The sequence below is a fragment of the Pelodiscus sinensis genome, chromosome 3 (assembly GCF_052426305.1).
Source record: "Pelodiscus sinensis isolate ZL-2025 chromosome 3, ASM5242630v1, whole genome shotgun sequence".
In the NCBI taxonomy this organism is placed as follows: Eukaryota; Metazoa; Chordata; order Testudines; family Trionychidae; genus Pelodiscus; species Pelodiscus sinensis.
This window is the reverse complement of record NC_143054.1, coordinates 61,447,281-61,467,162: the sequence shown is the minus strand read 5'-3', so window position 1 is coordinate 61,467,162 and position 19,882 is coordinate 61,447,281. Positions and strand designations below refer to the sequence as shown.

Sequence of the window (19,882 nt, the reverse complement as noted above, 5' to 3'; positions counted from 1 at the left end):
CCACCCCACCTCCAAGACCACTGGGACTCCTGGATTGGATTACAAAAATGCTCTGGCTGTAGATTAGCATCCAGGTCCTTTTAAGCAGTACTACTGCCTAACAGGTTATTTAATTGTGCATTTAATTTTTGCTTCCTAAGTATAAGGTTTGCATTTGTCATTCTTGTGTTTTATTGTGTTGATTTATGCAAATCCTCCTTTCTTGGTGTCATCTACAAATTTTATAAGCAAACCCTCCGCTCCATATTCCAAGTCATAATAAAAATACTGATTAGAGCTGGATTCAGGAGAGATCACTGTGAAACCCTCCTACATATGTTCTTTCTGCATTTTGACAGCAAACCATTGATAACTACTCTGTGAGTGAAGTATTTCAACTTGTTTTTTCCCCCTCCTTGTTGTAGACTTCATCTAGCTCACATTTCCCTAGTTTGCTAATGAGATTGTCATGTGGGGAAAAAAAATCAAGGTATGTCCCTTCCACAGCTCCCTCTGCAATCCAGTAGGTTAAAACCCTGTCACAGAAGGAAATTCAGTTTTGTGTGCTTTGTTCTTGACTAATCCATGATGGGTATTTCTTATAACCCTGTTGTGCTCTAGGTACTTATAAATCGATTACTTAATAATTTGTTTTAATATCTTGCTAGGAATAAAGGTAAAACATGATCGGTCTATAATTCCCTAGATTCCTATTGTATCATCCCTTTTTGTCCTTCCTCCCCCATTTTCTTCAGGAGAAGGGCAAACTTAGTACTTATCTTTAAAAGGAGACACAAGAAACAGTATATGTTCACATACTATTACACAAGTAATAAAACATTATGCCATTTTTTTCTACAACTGTTGGCGGCTGCATTTTTAAAGTTTGGCCTCTTTGGAACCAAACCTGATGCACTCTGCTGTTTGTATGTATAAATGAATTCTTATTCTGTCTGGCTTGTGTTGTGTGTGTGTGTGTGTGTGTGTGTGTGTGTGTGTGTGTGTGTATTCATGTGCAGCATGCATATATATATAAAAGGTGGTTTTAAAAAAAAATGGTGTGTATATCATGCACAAAAGGCGTAGAGTTGAGATTGCACCTACAACTTGAATATTGGCATTTATTGACCTGAGTGCTTAAATGTGCCATCAGAATATCTCTAAAATCTAATATCTCTAAAATCTTTCATGGAGTTTAAATTTAAACTCCCAAAACATTGATGCATTGGTGAAACTTCCCAGTTTTTACTGTTGAAATTTTTTAGTCACAAGGAGGAAGGGTGCAACCAAAAGTTATTCAGTTTGTTTTGTAGGAAGGGGTTTTACCGCTCTGACCTAAACATAGCTAGTTTGTCAATTAAATATTCTTTTTTAAATAAAAACTCCATAAATAGTAAAATTACATTTAAGATAAGACCTCCCATGCAAGTTTCAAAATGTATTTTATAAAATGAAGACTTTCACGTGGAAGGTAGTATAGTTCACTGTACTATAGGGCATTGAGCTAGGAATCAGATCCTGGGTCCTTATCCTGGGATTGCCAGAGAGCTGCTTTGTGTTCTTTGTCAAGTCACACTTTTTCTTTCATATCTTGGGCCTGTGCAGTTTAAAAGTTCTTTGGGATAGGATTTGTCTCTTAATGTGTCTGTATAGTTCCTCATGCAGTGGGGCTTTGATCCTGATTGGAGTCTCCATAACATGTTTTAGAGATCAGTTGGCCTGGAACTTATCTAGAGATCTTTGCACACAAAAATCCTTCTAAATCATGTACACTTGACATTTCCATACCATCCTATTTCACTATCCTCTACTTGAGAAGCAATATTAAGATGTGAAATTATTGTATGCACAATTAATCTATTATATACACTTAATTTCAGATTCTCACACTTAAGACAACATAAATCCAAAATGCTTAAAACGTGAAATCTCTGACCAACTCATTATTATGTGTAAGGGTCACAGTAGCAGTGGAATAGATGATCATTGTACATTAAACACCTGTATCGTTATGTTATGTTTATCTTTTAATTGATCACTAGAGTGTACTGTGACATTACTGCTAGCCATGATAAAATAGTCTTGCTCTGGAAAGAACTTTGTTATCTAGATTGAATTATACTTGCTATGACAAAAATCACCTTGGTTTTTACTTCTTTATAGTGGTGCTATGAATTCTTTGGGCAGGTATAGGAAGGAGAGTGCATCTGACTTAGTCAGGAATTTTTACTGCAGGGAAGATAACACATTCTGTTATGTGGGTCTCAAAAACAGTAACGATTTTACAATTCTCAAGTATCTGAATTGTAAATACTATTGTTTCAGCTCAGAAGATTGGACAGGGTTTGTTGTACAGAACACCAGTGTTCTACCTTAGTAGAATGAAGGCACTGTTGAGCATCACAAGGCTCTCCTTTTCCATCCTATAGCTGGAGCATGTAACTTCTATTCCTTCTTCTAGCTCTTGACTATAAGAATGAGAGACCTGAAGTGACAGCAAACATGTCTTATGCACAGAAATGTAGAAAGTTACTGCTGAGCCACTGAATCAGAAATAGCAAGCTTTTCTTATTAATGTTGAGTTGGAGGAATTATCCCCAATGGTGTCTCCACAAGCTTTAATTTGGCATCCATCATGGGACCATTGAGTTTTAATGCATTCTACAGAGTGCACAGTCCTTCAGTACATTAACCTAACTATGGTTTAAGAAAGCCTATTTCTGTTGTCTTTTTACCGTACTCAGTGACTCACCTAAATTCAGATGAATGTTGGAGTTGAGAGTTCATGATAAATAAATTCTTGTGTCTAAGTGGGAAAGATCCTATATGCAGTTTTTTTGGATCACTGGGCAATTTGCTCAGCTTGGAAAAAGATTCACATCTTAATGGGAAATTTTGAAACCATATTTTTTTTCTTGATATTAAAGCATACTGTTTTATTCCCTGAATCTGAATTTATGCCTTTTTATGTATATTTATCAGAATGTAGACCATGTATATGAAGGACGGTACTTGCGTTTGTGTGCTGAAGGTTTACCATCTCTAGTATTGAATAATCAGCACTATACTTAGAGAGAAATAATGCAGTAGTTCTGTAGCACTTGACTTAATGCTATAGCCACCTCTTTGAAGACAACGATTTTAGGAGTAGCAATTGTATCATTCCCAGATTTATTATGACTAGGTTTACATACTTTGCGCTTATTTCAGTTAGAGTGCTCAACTGTTTAATATTTTTATGTAATGTATTTATTTAGGTTACAAAGTCAGGCACTCAGAAATGAGGAAATGCTATAATTCAGGTTGCCTATGCGGGAAGTCTATTACAGTTCTAATAATCAAGTAGCTAGCTTGGGAGCCCATTCTCCACCACTATACCACACAGAAAACCTTCCACCTAGAGATCTTGGATTTGATGTTGGATTTGCTACTATTTTACAATTCAGTGAATATTCAGAGGGAACTTTTGTTTGAATTTGTTTTTTGCTGGGCCACCCATGTACTTCTGACTGAGGTAGTTATTTGAATAGGAACAATATTGCTAACTGTGCTCACTGTGGGCTGTCACGCGAAGGATACTCATTTCACTGATTTCTTTCAGTGGTTTGAGATTCCCTTCTCCAGATTGTTCCTCTCCTCACCATAGCTCGTGTAGTACAGTAGAGTAAGTCTGAGGGCAGCTGACAGTCCTGTTACATTCCAAGAATGTTGAATCAGCAACTTTCGTGTCTTTTCCTCCCAGATGCACAATCAAATGCAGCCCAGGTCAAGAAGAAGATCGTGTTTCTGATTTACCACAACTGGAGAATTATAAGTAACTTGATTTCTGGCATTTTAAAGATTTTTGGCGCACATTTTCTGTTAGCTCTTTATATAGCTTTTGTTTCAGAATGTCACTGAGATACTTCACTGTGTAATTTTTTACCTTGCAGTCCATGGTTAGTGACATCCTTGACTAGCTCTACTGCAACAGAGCCTATCACATTTGCAGCTATTGTAGAGGAAGAGCTCCAACAAGAAGCAGCTCTTATCAGGAGCAGAGAGAAACCTTTGGCTCTGATCCAGGTAAAGGAAGCTGTATTTTTAACTACTTCTTTCAAAGGTGACATTTTATAATTGATTATTCATTTGCTACATAGTGTCTACCAGCTGTTAAACCGTGACCAGGCTTATTTTTGGAGATTTGGGCTAGCCTGCAGTGTTTGAGGCCCTTAGCTGCTGGTGCGAGGGTCCATGTTTCACAATTTTCTTTGCCTGCCCTCATGGTTTGGAGTGTGTTGCCTTTTTCAAGTGCTTCAAGTATATTCCCCATTAGAGGTGTGTGCTCGCCACATGCATTAGTGCTAAAAGTTTTTCCCTCAGCAGTATCTATAGCAGACCAGCCATGGCACCCGCTCGAGTGGCTCCTGCATGGCAAGGTATAAGGGGTGCCTCTGTCTCTCTCCACCCTCAGTTCCTTCTTGCCACCAATGATGGTGCATTGAACATTTGCCGCTCTTCCTGGAGTTGTTTAAGCTTCAGTCGTGCAAACCTGTAAAATTAGTGTACATATTTTTGTTCTCTCCAAATGGGACTTAGGGAGGCATAGGGCATGCCTCATACCTAGACCAGTGTTTCTTAAACTGTGTTCCGCGGTACAGGCAGTTGGAGATGTGCCGCAGAGAACAACAGAATTCAAAATGGCTGCCTTTAAAGGGGCAGACAGCCTTTTTCCCCCCCTCAATAACTTCCCCCGACCCTTCTCCTTCCCCCTCCCCCCAACTTTTTTTTCTTTTGGCTCAACAGAAAATCCTTGGTGTTCCTGATTTTAAAAAAAAATTGTTTAGTGTTCCTTGGTCTTAAAAAGTTTGAGAGACACTGCCCTAGACTTTAAGCCTTGCAATCATTGCAAACTGCCGATGTTCATTAGCGATCCCCAGAGTAGTTCTCTTAGGCATCACATCTGCAAGTCCTTCAAACCAGGGACTAAGGAGAAGCACGATACCTGACTCAAGGCACTCCTGGTGGAGTTGGCACTTGTTCCGGCCCTGGAGCAGCATTCTCACTTGGCACCTAGCACAGTGGCATCAGTGTGCAGTGCCTCACTGGTATCATCAGCAAGCTGGCACCGATTCCCTTTTGTGGCCCCAGCCAAAAAGCCAAAGAAGGCCAGTAGAGGACAGGCTGCTAGTCCCCAGAAGGAGAAGGACAGGGCTGAAGGTGAGCCAAGACCCACACGGTGCACCTCGTCACCCCCTTTGGGAAGTTAGACTTCAGCTCATGTTGAGTGATACAGCCCAGCATGTACCTCACATTAGAGCCCCAACATAAATGCAAGCCTCCATCAGCTCTAGGTACCGTCGACACCTGAAGCTCTCCAAGTTACTCAGGAGATTGTAATGCTTCCAGTGCTGCCCAAACTGTCTCTAGCAGCGTTCAGATTTCAAGGTAAACCCGCCCTGGGACTTTACTGCCTGTCCTCACCTGCAATGCCACTCCTCATTGCGAGACACAGGGGAGCCTGCCAGGAGCAGGGAGGCAAATGCAGCCTGCTCGCTCAGTGTGGGGAGCCCTGGACAGACCAGTAGCCTCAACAGTCCAACCCCCTCCAATACACGCGGCTTCCAGGAGACCAGGTGGACCAAGGGGAGCAGCCTGCTGATACTGGCATCTTCCTTGTCGTAGCCAGATGAGGCCAACACAGGGTCCCCTCGCTCAGTTCCCTGGGATGAAGCTAAAGCACACCAGGAACTGTTCAGAGAGTTGCTTCCAACCTCTACTTGCAGGCAGGAATTGGAGGAGCAGGCAGACTCCCTGTTTGATGTCCTCTGCTTCACAGCCCCTGCCAGCGGAGCCTTGCTCATTCATGAAGGAGTAACAAAGATTACTGTGACAAACCCCTTCCTCCTTGCATCCCACCTCCAAAATGGCAAAGTGTAAAAACTTTTCCCAACTAAGAGGCACAACTACTTGTACTCTCACGTAGCCACTAATTCCTTGATAGTCAAGTCAGTTAATCCCAGGGTGTTTCAGGAGCAGCCTGCGGCTAGGTCAAAAAATATAAACTCCAAGTGGTTGGACCTGTTTGGACACACAATTTATTCGTCTTCTAGCCTAGAGTTGAAAATGGCCAAGCACCAGGCCCTCCTTGGCCGCTATGACTAGAATATGTGGCAGACTGCAGCCAACTTAAAGAGCTCCCTCCTGGAAGGTTCCTGGAAACATTTCTAAGTAATCCTCGATTAGGGTACAGCCACCCAGGTAGTCATTCAAGTGGCATCTGATGTAGCAGACTCTGCTGTTGGCACCATGGTGCCTGCCATCTCCACTCAGTGAGCTTCCTGGCTGCTCTTCTCTGGGTTGTTCTTTGCACTAAAGCAGTCGATTCAGGGCCTCCCTTTCGAAGGCCAGGACCTGTTTGCAGAACAGATGGACATTAAGCTGTATGGGTTGAAGGATTCCCAGACCACTCTGAAAACATTGAGACTCTATTTTCCAGGCCCAGCATGCAAGCAGTTCAAACTGAAACTGACTCAGGGGCAAGGGAGTCATGATCCACCACACCAAAAAGCTAAGGGCTATAGATGCCATCCAAGTCATCTGCCCCCAACTTCTGGGCTCAAACCACTCCAAACAAGGATCCAAAAAGTCATTTTGAGGGTACACCCAGGGGTAACTTACCAGACTGTTCTCCAGATGCAATTTTCCTGTTTTGTTTTGTTTTTTCAATTGCCTTTAATTGTTCCTTCCTGCATGGACTGTTATAACTTCAGATCACTAGGTCTTCAGAACAATGTCGCAGGGCTATGCCCTCTAATTTCCCTCTGTCTTTCTTCAGGAACCCTTCTCACAAGAGTCTTCTCGGGCAGGAGGTTAAGGAGCTGCTGCAGCTGGATGCAGTGTAAGAGATCCTGCACACAGACAGAAACAAAGGGTTTTATTCCCAATGGTTTTTTTAATCTCAAAGACCAAATGTGGTCTTAGCATCATTCTAGATCAGAGACCCCTCAACAGATACCTAAAGAAGCTAAACTTCTGCATTGTCTCCCCGACCTCCATTATTCCCACCCTGAATCCAAGAGACTGGTATGTCACCTTCAACCTGAAGGTTGAATACTTTCACATAGTGATCTTTCCAGGTCACAGATGCTTCCTCTGCTGTACAGTGAGTTCTGCCCATTGCAGGTTTGTGCTCCTCCTGTTTTGACCTGGCTACAACACCAAGAGTGTTTACCAAGTGCATGGAAGTAGTGATGGCTTACTTCAGGTGCTGGGATGTTGAGATCTACCCATACCTTGATGACTTATTGGTCAAAGGCAGATCTTAAGGCACGGGTCCAATGAGACATCATTGTTCTATAATCCATGTGTCACTCACTGGGTCTACTACTAGTCAATGACAAATTCCATGTTCGTTCCATTGCAAAGGATAGACTTCATCAGAGTAGTGTACAACTCAACCCATGCAAGGGAGTTCCTGTAACTTGACAGGGGCCTGACCTAATTGCAGAGGTATCCACATTTCCCCTGAAAATAGGCAGGGTGTGCCTCTGTCTGCTGGGCCACATGACAGTGCGCATATACATGGTCTTCTGGGCCAGGTTCCACATGTGGCTCTTTCAGCAGTGGCTTATGTCAACCTATTCCCAATCCAGGGATCACCTGGAAAAGATTGTAATTACCGCTCCAGTGGAACTTACCTCACTGCAGTGGTGGACTAATCACGAGAAAGTCCTGAAAGGAGTTCTGTTAGACAGTTCTCCTCGCTTGGCCAAGCTGGTGTTGGACACCTCAGACCTCAACTGGTGTTCGCATTTCAAAGATCTCCAGACTAGGGATGTAGAATCCTGGCTAATCTGTTCACTGTTGAACCTTAGTTGTGACTGGTTAATCGATTAAACAGGATCCCATGTGGGAGGGGCTGGCAGCCCCAAGTACAGCAGGGGAGGATAACTTCTGTTCCCAGCCCTCTGCCCATGCTGGAGGGGCCGATTCCAGACCCCTGCGGAGCTGCTCCTGTGTACGGGTATGTCTACACTGCATTCCTCTTTCGAGAGAAGAATGCAAATGCAGCCAAGCGAAATTGCAAATGAAGTGCGGATTTGAATTTCCTGTACTTCATTTGCATAATCGCGTCCAGCTGCTATTTCGAAATACCCTATTTTGAGATAAAAAATGCCGGGTAGAAAGAAACCCCTTCTTTTGAAATAAACCTCATTTTTTGAGGAGTAAGGGTTAATGGTTATTTCAAAAGAAAGGGGTTCTTTCAAAATAACTGCATCTACATGGAATTTTTTATCTCGAAATAGGGTATTTTGAAATAGCGGCCGGATGCGATTATGCAAATGAAGCGCAGGAAATTCAAATCTGTGCTTCATTTGCAATTTCGCTCGGCAGCATTTGCATTCTTCTCTCGAAAGAGGAATGCAGTGTAGACATACTCTACCAGTTCACTGTTACCCAATAAGTATCACCTGTTAAGATGATGCACATTATTCATAAACATCAAAGAACTCAGAGTGGTCCAACTGGCTGAGAGATCTTCCTGCCTCACCTGTTGGGCAAAGTAGTGAGAGCCTGATGGACAACCCAGCCTCATGTTCTATAATAACTGGCAAGGGGGAGGCAAGAGGCACTCAATCTTGGGGACTTCTGCGTCAGCAACAATCCATCAGGAAGCTTGTCAGCTCCCTGGCATCAGGAATACCCTAGCAAATCTCTCACCGTGAGCAGAGACGGCAAGTTGTATGGGCCCGTGGTGCCCAGCGAATATTCAGGGCCCGGTGGCCTGGCTCCACCAATGTTCGGGCCAGATCTTTCCTATGGCCCCACCTGCTGCCTATGTGCACCTCCCGCAGTTTCTCTCCTGGCCCCACCTGTCATCCCTGGGCAATTTAAAAGGGTCTGGGGGCTGCTGCCAACACCACCACCAGCAGCAGCGCAGTAGGACTAAGGTGGTGTCCTGTTCTCCTGCTCGATGTCACTTTCAGCAGTGACTGGCATGTCTCTGCAGCTCCGGGGGAAGCATGTCTGCGCATGCTGCCACTGACCTGAGCCCCTATCTGTTGCCATGCTGTGTGTGGGTTGCTTTTGTGAGCTAGGTAAATGCTCAAGGTAAATGCTGACCCCCATATATCCTCCTGCTCCCAACTGTCTGCCCCATCCAAGATCCTGCACCTAATCTCCCTCCCAGAGCCTTAGGCAGGTATGTGAGGGGAGCTACCAAAAATTATCCAAATCTGCTGCTAGTGACCATGAGAGATTGTTCAGCTGTAATATGGCCAGTGTGATCTTCCAGAGGTTGGTGACCTTCCAAGTAGATCTGTTCACCACCAGGCAAAACAGAAATTGCCATTGTTAGCTTCTGGCAAGATCTGGGAAAGGATTCCCTCTCTGATGCCTTTCTTCTATCTTGCTCAGGGAATCTGTTGCATATGTTCTCACTTATCCCTCTCATCAATGGGGTCCATCCTGGTAAAGATGAAGAGGGACAAAGTAGAGGTTATCATGATTACCCAGTGTGGTCTTGCCAGCACTGGTTTAGCACACTCAAAAACATGATGATAGCTCTTCTGTGTCCCCTTCCCAGCTGAGCAGACCCTGTTGTCCCAGGGTCATGATTGGCTCCAGTACTCTAACCTTGCAGCTCTATGCATCTTGGTGTGGAAGCTTTGTGGCTGAACCAGGAGAAGTGTACCTGCTCAGAAGAGGACCTGCGGGTAGGAAGTAGGAAGCCATCAACTGGATTCACTTACCAGGCCAAGTGGACAAGATTTTCCTGCTGAGTGTTTGATAAGATCCAGTAACAGCCCCACCTGGTCTTCCTGCCGAAAGTGGTCTCTACCTTCCATATGAACCAGGACATATTCCTCCTGGTGTTCTTTCCCAAGCCACACAAGACCAATGTGAAAAGGTGTCTTCACATGGTAGATGTCCAGAGGGCCTTGGCTTTTTACTTGGAATATACCAAGCCTGTAAATCAACCCAGCTCTTCCTCTCTACAGCTATGCCTGCACAACAAGGTAACCGGCAGAACGTTCATACCTCAAGTGCGTTTTTGCGCCAAAAAAAAAAAAAGCAGTAAATTGACAAGACAGAGGGCTTTTGCTGTTGGAGTTATTCCTCTCCCCACATGGAATCACTCCTTTTTGCGCAACAGCTCTTGCGCAAAAAGGTGTGTGTGGATGGCAAACGGGTTTCTTGTGCAAAAAGAGCCTATTAGAAAAAGCACAGGTGTTCTGATGGCCATTCTGTTAATAGCGGGCAGAGCTTTCTTGCGCATGAGTGTTCATGCAATGTGGATGCTCTCTTGTGCAAAAGCACATTGCTTTTGTGATGCAGTTTTGAAGAGTGGACGCGTTTTTGCGCAAGAAGCTTTTGCACAAGAAGTTTTTGCAGAAGATCTTTTCCGCAAAAAGCTTATTGCGCAAAACCCTGCAGTGTAGACAAAGCCTACAGCAGATAGGGTGAAAGGCCTTGCGGTTTCCTCACAGAGGATTTCCAACTGGATCATCTTGTGCATAAAGACCTGTTATGAGCTGGCAGTGGTCCCGCCACCGGCAATTGGCAGAGCCCATTCAACTAGAAATCAGGTGTCCAAGGTGGACTTTCTGATGCACATCCCTATCTAGGACATCTGTACAGCCATGACTGATCCTTTGTTCGCATGTTCACGTCACATTATGTCATCAGTCAGCAGGCCAAAGATGATGCTAGGTTCTGCAGAGTTGTGTTGCAATCTACACCTCTATGAACTGCTGCTACCTGCCTTGGTTGGTACTGTTTGGAGTCACTTAGTGTAGAATGGACAGGTGCAAGCACTTCAAGAAGAAAGGACGGTTACCTATTTCTGTAATTGATGTTCTTTGAGAGATGTTGCTCATGTCCATTCCATGACCTGCCCTTCTTCCCCACTATTGGAGTTTCCTGCAAGAAATGGCTGTGGGTGGGAGGAGCTGGCAGCACCCCATATTCTGTGCCATGTGGACACCACTGCAAAGGACTCCACAACTCGTCTCCTATGGATACTGAGAAAAATACTCCTGGCACTAGCGCAGGTGATTGTGGAATAGCCATGGGCAACACACACACAACTCTTTTCTCCCACTCTGCTGGGGGATGATATCCAGCCAGTCCGTGAGGTCTGTTTGTGTGTGTGTGTGTGTGTGTGTTTTTTTTGTTTGTTTTTTTGTTTTTTTTAAAGAATCTGTTAGTCAGTTCCTGGGACCATACATCCTATTTGAGTTCCACCCAGTTATCAGATTTTAACATGCAAAAATGTTCCTGTATTTGAAGGAAATGAAGAATATTCATTGATGACTGATGTGCAGGCTGTATAATTATTCAGGCCTTATTGATAACTAATTTGTTTTAAAAAGGTAACACTGCTATTTAGTGAATAGTTTCCATACCCCATGAGATATTTTCTAGAATTGATTATAAAATTCAGACTTCTCCTTCCCCTCCTCTTTCTTTCTTCAGATTGAGGAACGTGCTATTCAGGATTTGCTAATCCACTACACAGCTTTTGACAACCCTGATGAATTTGTTGTCATTGAAAGGGCTCCACAGGGACCTATCGCAACACCTTTATGGAACAAGCACTGATGCTAATCCATCATGAATGTCATGAAGATGTGTCTACTTCAGAGTTTTTGACTTTTATTACAGGTAGAACTGGACTGGGGACGAAGAGTCGTGTAAATTTAGTATCAGTGTTAAAATGCTGCACATAATCTGCATGTGTCTGATTATTCTAGAAAACAAGTGCAGACTACAATTTGTGTCCATTATTCACACTGTATAATGTACGTATATTTTGACTACAAACTTAACCCGATCCTGTGTTGTTAACATTCTGTATAAAATTGTTTAGTGAAAATACATTTGCTTTATATTAAGGTTTGGTCCCTATTTAAGACAGTAAGGTTTTTGTTAAATTCACAGGTGGTGGTGAAAAGTAGGAACTAATTTTGTGATTATTGTAAAACAGACCCTGCAAAATCATGCATATTTTAAATATGAGCACTTAATCAGGATTGAAAGGACAGATTAGAAATAATCCCAAATATATTTTTGCTTAAACTTCATCTAAAAATACAATTTGGCAATGCAGTTTCCCCTAACCTCTGATATGTATGTATGAGTGCTGGTCCTCTCAGCTTATAGTACTTTTGATGTCACTCTTCATGATGAGACTCTGTGCTGGCCTTAAAGTGCTGTGCTGCTATATGCTTCCAGTTCAGTTGTGTGTGGTTTCATGCTGTTGTTGGATTGGCATTTTGAGCAGCCTGAGCTATATAATAAGCTAAAATGAACACAGTTCCAGTGGGATGTGGTATCACTAGTTGGTGTAGGCTAATAAATTGGTACCATGTTATAACCACCGTGTTAAAGTACAGTATATTTAAAGTGCTAGGGAAATGGGAAACATGTATGTTAACTATTAGAACTACAAGGATGAATGCTTAACTGTGGATTTTAAAAATGTCTGTCCTGCAAAGATTCAATATTGTGTTTAAAAAGTTTGTTGTGCCTGGTTTCTCTGAACAGATTTATAAAAATTGTTTAATAGCTTTATGTACAATAAGCTGTCTTGTTGGTTTGTGTTTGGGTAGTTACATGTGGATTTACCAGTTTCAGTAATTTCAGCGTTTACATATATCTTGGGCAAACTGGAGAGGATCAGGCTTAGAGAAGGTAGTATACCCAGATGAATGTACAAAGCAATCACTGTGTGATAAATTATCTGAGTCTTGAAAAACAATGTAGCTGCATCTAATGGCTTCAGGTGAGCTACATTTAAAAAAAAAGCAAATGTAAACAAATGCAATAAACATTAAAATCTCAATTCACACAAATTTGTGTACTTTTTTTATGCCATTGTTTAAAACTTGACTTTTGTGGCAGAGTATTTCTAAAATTATTTTCATCTTATATAGTACGTGAGAAGCATGCTTAATATATGATAAAAGTTCAAGTAAACTCCTGTAAGAGGGAGAGGATTGCTGTGGAAGATTTCAATGTATTTAAATGCTAATGCTTATTATTTGAAGATTTTCAGTAACTGGGTGCTGCAATGCCTCTTGCCCTTTAAGTTTTATAAAATAGCTGTATCAAGATTTTTTTTAAAAAAAGCAATTACTGCAATAATAAATTGATTTAACAGCTGAAATTGATTTCCACCCATTATCTTATTTCACTAGCAAATACGATTCATGTAGTTTTTTTTTAAAAAAGTCGCTGTTTTGCAGTATTTTGGAAAAAGTGTTTCATACTTCCTTTCTAAACTACCTGTGAAAACTATACCCACTTTTGCATATTTTGAAAGCTGTGTAACTCTGGCAGTCCAGATGCGAGCATATGACAAGGCCCAGAACTCACTGAACACTTAGACTGATTTCCATCTATGTTTGTGTAGCTATAGAATGTAGCACCTGTTTGCCTGGGATAGTTTCCCTGCTTTTGACAGTCTACCCTAAAGTAGGCACTCATAGATGTGAGCCATTCCAGGTAGTGCGGCAGTCTTAATTTGTATACATTGAGAGACTGAATATACAGGTTGAACCTCCTTTAACTGGGACTCTCTGGTCCAGCAACATGCGTGGTTTGGCAGGACCTGGGATGTTCCTGGACCACAGAGCCAAGATATAGGGAGGTCAGGCCATGGGACTGGAGCAAGGCGGGGACAATAACTCGCTTGGGAGCCCCTTGTCGGAAGAAGGGGGGACGCAGAGGAGTGGGCAGCGGAGGGTTCTGCTCCCCTGGTAGGTAGCAGGGGTCGGCAGTGATAACAAAGCTCTGGCCCTGGCTACAGCCAGGGAGCTCCAGATCCAGACAAAGAGGTTGGGGTCTAGCAGTGACTGCGAAGCTGGGGCTGCAGAGCTCCAGCCACGGAACTCAGGGTCCATCTGTGGAGCTCCAAGCCATGGAACTCTGGCCACGGATCTCAGGATCTGACTGCGGAGCTCTGGCCACAGATCTCGGGGTCCAGCAGTGGCAGCTAGGGAGCTTCAGCCTGGAGAGCCACGGCCAGGCAGGTAGCAGTGGAGGTGAACTTGGAGCCCTGTCGGGGGCAGGAGTTCAGCATGGGCCATGTTAGGAGGGACCTCTCCTGGTCCGGCAAATAATAGGGCCGGAAGAGACCTCAGGAGTTCGTCGAGTCCAGCCCCCTGCCCAAAGCAGGACCAACCCCAACTAAATCATCTTAGCCAGGACTTGATGAAGCTGAGACTTAAAAACCTTTAGGGATGGAGATTCTACCACCTCCCTAGGTTACCCATTCCAGTGTTTCACCACCCTCCTAGTGAAATAGCTTTTCCTAATATCCAACCTAGACCTCCCCCACTGTAACTTGAGACCATTTCTCCTTGTTCTGCCATCTGTCACTACTGAGAACAGCCTCTCTCCATCTTCTTTGGAACTTCCCTTCAGGAAGTTGAAAGCTGCTGTCAAATCCCCCCTCACTCTTCTCTTTTGCAGACTGACTAAGCCCAAATCCCTCAGCCTCTTCTTATAGGTCAAATGCTCCAGCCCCCTAATCATTTTGGTTGCCCTCTGCTGGACCCTCTCCAATGTGACCTCATCCTTTCTGTAATGGGGGGCCCAGAATTGGATTCAATATTCCAGATGTGGCCTCACTAGTGCCAAATAAAGGGGAATAATCGTATCTCTAGATCTGCTGGCAATGCTCCTCCTAATGCATCCTAATATGCCATTAGCCTTCTTGGCTACAAGAGCACACTGTTGATTCATATCCAGCTTCTCATCCACTGTAATCCCCAGGTCCTTTTCTGCTGAACTGCTACTCAGCCAGTCGGTCCCCCAGCCTGTAACAATGCTTTGGATTCTTCCATCCCAAGTGCAGGACTCTGCACTTGTCCTTGCTGAACCTCATCAGATGTATTTTGGTCCAATCCTCTAATCTGTCTAGGTCACTCTGGACCCTATCCCTGCCCTCCAACGTATCTACCTCTTCCCCAAGCTTAGTATCATCTGCAAACTTGCTGAGGGTGCAATCCATCCCCTCATCCAGGTCATTAATGAAGATGTTGAATAAAACTGAGCCTAGAACCAAACCTTCGGGCACTCCACTTGAAATTGACCGCCAACTAGACATCAAACCGTTGATCACTACCTGTTGGGACCGACAATGTAGCCAGCTTTCTATCCACCTTACAGTCCTTTTATCCAATCCATATTTCCTTAACTTGCTGGCAAGAATATTGAGAGACCGTATCAAAAGCTTTGCTAAAGTCAAGGTATATCACATCCACTGACTTCCCCATGTCCACAGAACCAGTTACCTCATTATAGAAGCTAATCAGATTGGTCAGGCTTGACTTGCCCTTTGTGAATCCATGTTGACTATTCCTGATCATTTTCCCCTCTTCCAGGTGCTTCAAAATGGATTCTATGAGGATCTCCTCCATGATTTTTCTAGGGACTGAGGTAAGGCTGACTGGTCTGTAGTTCTCTGGATTTTCCTTCTTCCCTTTTTTAAAGATGGCCACTACATTTGCCTTTTTCCAGTCATCCGGGATCTTCCCCGATCTCCACAAGTTTTCAAAGATAATGGCCAAAGGCTCTGCAATGACATTTGCCAACTCCCTCAGATGCATTAAATACACAAATTCATGGGTCTGGATGTCTAGCTTTTCTAAATAGTCCTTAACCTGTTCTTTCTCCATCGAGGACTGCCCACCTCCTTCCCATACTGCATTGCATAGTGCAGTAGTCTGGGAGATGACATTATCTGTAAAGACAGAGGCAAAAAAAGCATTGAGTCTTTCAGCTTTTCCCACATCATGTCATTAAGTTACCTCCCTCATCGAGAAAGGGCCTCACACCCTCTCTGATCACCCTCTTATTGCTAAAATGACTGTAGAAACCTTTCGTGTTACCCTTCACATTCCTTGCTAGCTGCAATTCAAATTGTGCTTTCGCCACCTTGATTACTCCCCTGCATCCTCGAGCAATATATTTATACTCCTCCCTAGTCATCTATCCAAGTTTCCACTTCTTATAGGCTTCCTTTTTGTGTTTAAGCTCACCAAGGGTTTCCCCTGTAAGCCAATCTGGTGGCCTATCATATTTGCTTTTCTTACTGTGTAACAGGATGGTTTGTTCATGTGCCTTCAGTTAGGCTTCTTTAAAATACAGCCAGCGCTTCTGGACTCCTTTCCCCTTCATGTTAGCCTCCCAGGGCACCCTGCCCATCAGTTCTCTGAGGGAGTCAGAGTCTGCTTTTCTGAAGTCCAGGGTGTGTATTTTGCTGATCTCCTTTCTTCCTTCGATCACTGCTTCCCAGGTTGCCACCCACCTCTACTTCCCCTACTAGTTTCTCCCTGCTTGTGAGCAGCAAGTCAAACTGCACATGACCCCTGGTCGGTTCCTTCAGCATGTGAACCAGGAAGTTATCCCCAACAGTCTCCCAAAAACTTCCTGAATTGTCTGTGTACTGATGTATTGGTTTCCCAACAGATGTAAGGGTGATTAAAGTCCCCCATGAAAACCAGGGCCTATGATCTGGAAGCTTCTCTTGTGTGAAGAAAGCCTCGTCTACCTTATCCACCTGATCTGGTGGTCTATAGCAGACCCAACCACATCATCACCCCTGTTGCTCCTGCCTCTAAACTTAATCCATACTTAACCCTAAACCTCTCTCTCTCGCTCTTGCTCTCGCTTTCTCTCTCTCTCTCTCTCATATACTGGAGCTCTGAGTAATCATACTGCTCTTACATATAATGCAACTCCTCCTCCTTTTCTTCCCTGCCTGTTCTTCCTGAACAGTTAATTTTCTTCCATGACAGTGCTCCAGTTATGTGAGTCATCCCACCAAGTCTCTGTTGTTCTAATCAAATCATAGTTCTTTGACTGGGCCAGGGCTTCTAATTCTTCCTGTTTGTTTTCCAGACTTCTTGCATTCGTGTACAAACACCTAAGCGTACAACTATTTGATTGCCCTACTTTCTCCATTGGGATCAGGGGTCCTCCTTTGTTGCTCGTTCCTCCTTGTGTTTCTTCCCAGTATCCCAGTTCCCCACTTGATTCAGGGCTTAGGTCACCATCCCCCGATGAACCTAATTTAAAGCCCTCCTCACTAAGTTTGCAAGCCAGCCCCCAAAGATGCTCTTTTCTCTCTTGGTTAGGTGGATTCCATCTCTTCCTAGCAATCCTTGTGCCCAGAATAGAGTCCCATGATCAAAGAAACCAAAGCCCTTTCTCCAACACCACTTGTGCAAGCAAGCAGTTACTTCCACAATTCGACGATCCCTACCCCTTTTCCTTCAACAGGGAGGATAGACGAGCACACCACTCATTCGGGACAGGTCAGGTCCCAAGGATACCAGATGAGGGAGGTCGAACCTGTATCAAATTTTTGGGTTGCACTCAGAGTTCTTAAGTAATGTGTCATTGGTTATACTTAATTTTGGTATTATGTGTATACACATGATATATGGTATTTTGTGATATTATTTATGTACACTTTCATGAAATTGAAAACTCATCTTTGGAACAATTGCATTAATGTAGTTTATATTTTACAGCCAAAATCTGAGGCAAAAAGCTTTGAATGAGGATCATATTGGAAACAATATATGAGCTTTACATTTAAAAGTACAATAAATAAAATTAAAAGTTAGCAGGTGGCTTGAAAGATTTGGAAATGTTGAAATCAGCATTTCAAAATATAGTGGGTAAGATACATTCAGGAGGCAAATTACTGTACTTACTTCAGTACATGAAAATTAAGTGTAATTTATTTACACTTTATTCTGTTTTCCTGAATGTGACCAGAAGTTTGCATTTAAATGTTTAAGGTATGTTAAAAGTTAGTGCTATTTTATTTCTTGAATTACCGGTAAACAATACGTCAGTATCATAGAATACTAGAACTGGAAGGGACCTCAAGAGGTCGTCACGTCCAGTCCGCTGCTTTCACAGCAGGACTAATCACCATCTATATCATCCCTGATAGATCAACCCACTGAACTAAATTTGACAATATCAATTCAATCCTTTTTAAAAAGCATCTCCTAGGAAACATATGCACTGGTTTTCTCTTGACAGAATATAGCTTAAATAATTTTAAAAATTAGCGCCATCTGTTAAACAATACTTGTTTGGTTGTAATGAATAATATATTAGAGTATGCCTACACAGCAGGACTAAAGTCTAATTAAGCTGCGCAACTTCAGCTACTCAATTTAGTCAATTGCGTAGCTTAAGTCAAAATAGCTTAATTTAGCTTCAGGCGCTGTCTATACAGAAGGAAGTTAAAGGAAGAACACTCTTCCTTTGACTTCCCTTACTCCTTATAAAATGAGGGTTATAGGAGTCAGAATAAGAAGTCCTCTAGCTCAACATTTTTTTGAAATAAAGGCTTGTAGTGTAGACACGCTTTTTGGTATTTAGAAATAATGTCAGTTATTTCAAAATAATGCGGCTGTGTAGACCTACTCTTACAGACCAAAGAAGTACTAAGAAAGTTACATTAATGACAAACAAATCGGTAGCATACACATAAAAGTGTATTTAGAATGACAAAACCCAAGCCATGTTAAAATGTATGTTAACTAAATACATATACTTATTTTCATTTTTCCAAAAATAATGAGATACCAGTTAAATCTGCACCATGGCGAAACTGACAATTACTATCAGATTTGGTAACTATTGGTTGCTATTAAAATTGGAGTTATTCTAAGCTGCGAGAACACAATTTGAGAATATAATTAACATATTGCATACAAAAACAACATTGAAGGACATTTTATGTGTTGCAAAGTTGAAAGTTTGGAATTGTCAGATTTACAGTTACCTGAGAGACCTGAATTTAGCTCCCTTATGCATTCAACTTCTGTACTTAATGAGGCCATGGTGTTCTGGAAAAAATAGCATGTTATCATACAACTGCAGACCATGATGCACCAGCACAAGATGACTGAATGGTGATTACACAAGCAACTACCACTCTGCCATTTCCTAACTTTCAGATGCCTCAAATTGCAAGAAAAGTTGTGACTTGCGGAAGATCAAAAATTAAATCCATAGTGGTTGTAGAACCCAGACTTATTGACTCCTAGTTAGGTAACCATGTTCCATCCTGGACAATTTATTTAAAAACACAAACCCAAAAAAACCCCACAGAGAATTCTTTGTTGTGTATAAGCGCCATGCATTCAATCAATTTTAAGGCAAGACTTTTAATTTTGGCACTTTGTTTCAGTCCCATGTAGCTAATTTTAATAACTTGAAAATTAATTCCCGAAACTCTGTTATGTAAATACATATCCTCTATATGTATTGTCTATAGAGTAAATTAACACTTAATTCCAATTCTTATTTTAGCTATAGCAGGAAGAAACAAATTTAAATTAAAACTGTTCCAAGCGAAGCTACAGCACAACATGCAAAAAATGCCTGCACTGTTATAAATAACTTGTCAAGTTCAAGGGTTAAACTTCCAGGTATTAATGAGTATCTACAAAAGGCAATGGTTCACTGTTTATGATGAAATGAACATATGGCATCTTGGTGTGTAATTTGAAAACTCCTCACGTTATGGATTAGTGTAAGAAGGGAAGTTAAGCAAAGGCTTTTGACGTGGTATACACCTGTCTAATTGCTAGGTGGGATAAGTGTTTTGAGAAGGATTAGTCAAAGTGCTTTATTGATTTGTCTTGGCACTCATCTCAAACTTCAAAGGCACTTCAAAACAAAATATGGGGGAGAGGGGTTGATTTAAAAGCATGCTTTCACTTCTAATGGAGACGGTATTATATTTAAACAATGTTCATTTGTCCTGATTTATACTGCGCAGGAACTCCAGGCTATTGAATTTTCAGGTGCTTGATACTTTACGATTAGTCACCTGCCCTAAGGCATTTCAGGAATCTAGATAATCTGTTACTCTCCAAGG

At 42.4% G+C, this 19,882-nt stretch overlaps 1 protein-coding gene across 4 annotated transcripts in view; it reads left to right on the top strand.

The window, feature by feature from the left end:
* The window catches only part of IBTK (inhibitor of Bruton tyrosine kinase), a 116,881-nt gene extending 104,073 nt beyond the window's left edge, over positions 1-12,808 (top strand). Inside the window, exons 27-30 of one of the 4 annotated variants that reach the window (XM_006115894.5) lie at positions 3,722-3,793; positions 3,912-4,044; positions 6,797-6,859; positions 11,440-12,808. In XM_006115894.5, the coding sequence (XP_006115956.3) occupies positions 3,722-3,793; positions 3,912-4,044; positions 6,797-6,835 (244 nt within the window). In that variant the 3' untranslated portion in view covers positions 6,836-6,859; positions 11,440-12,808. Of the gene's footprint in view, positions 1-3,721; positions 3,794-3,911; positions 4,045-6,796; positions 6,860-11,439 lie in introns of those variants that run through there. The other 3 variants (XM_006115893.5, XR_012902586.2, XM_075923811.2) reach the window with 3 other exon arrangements.
* Positions 12,809-19,882: the final 7,074 nt, after the last annotated feature.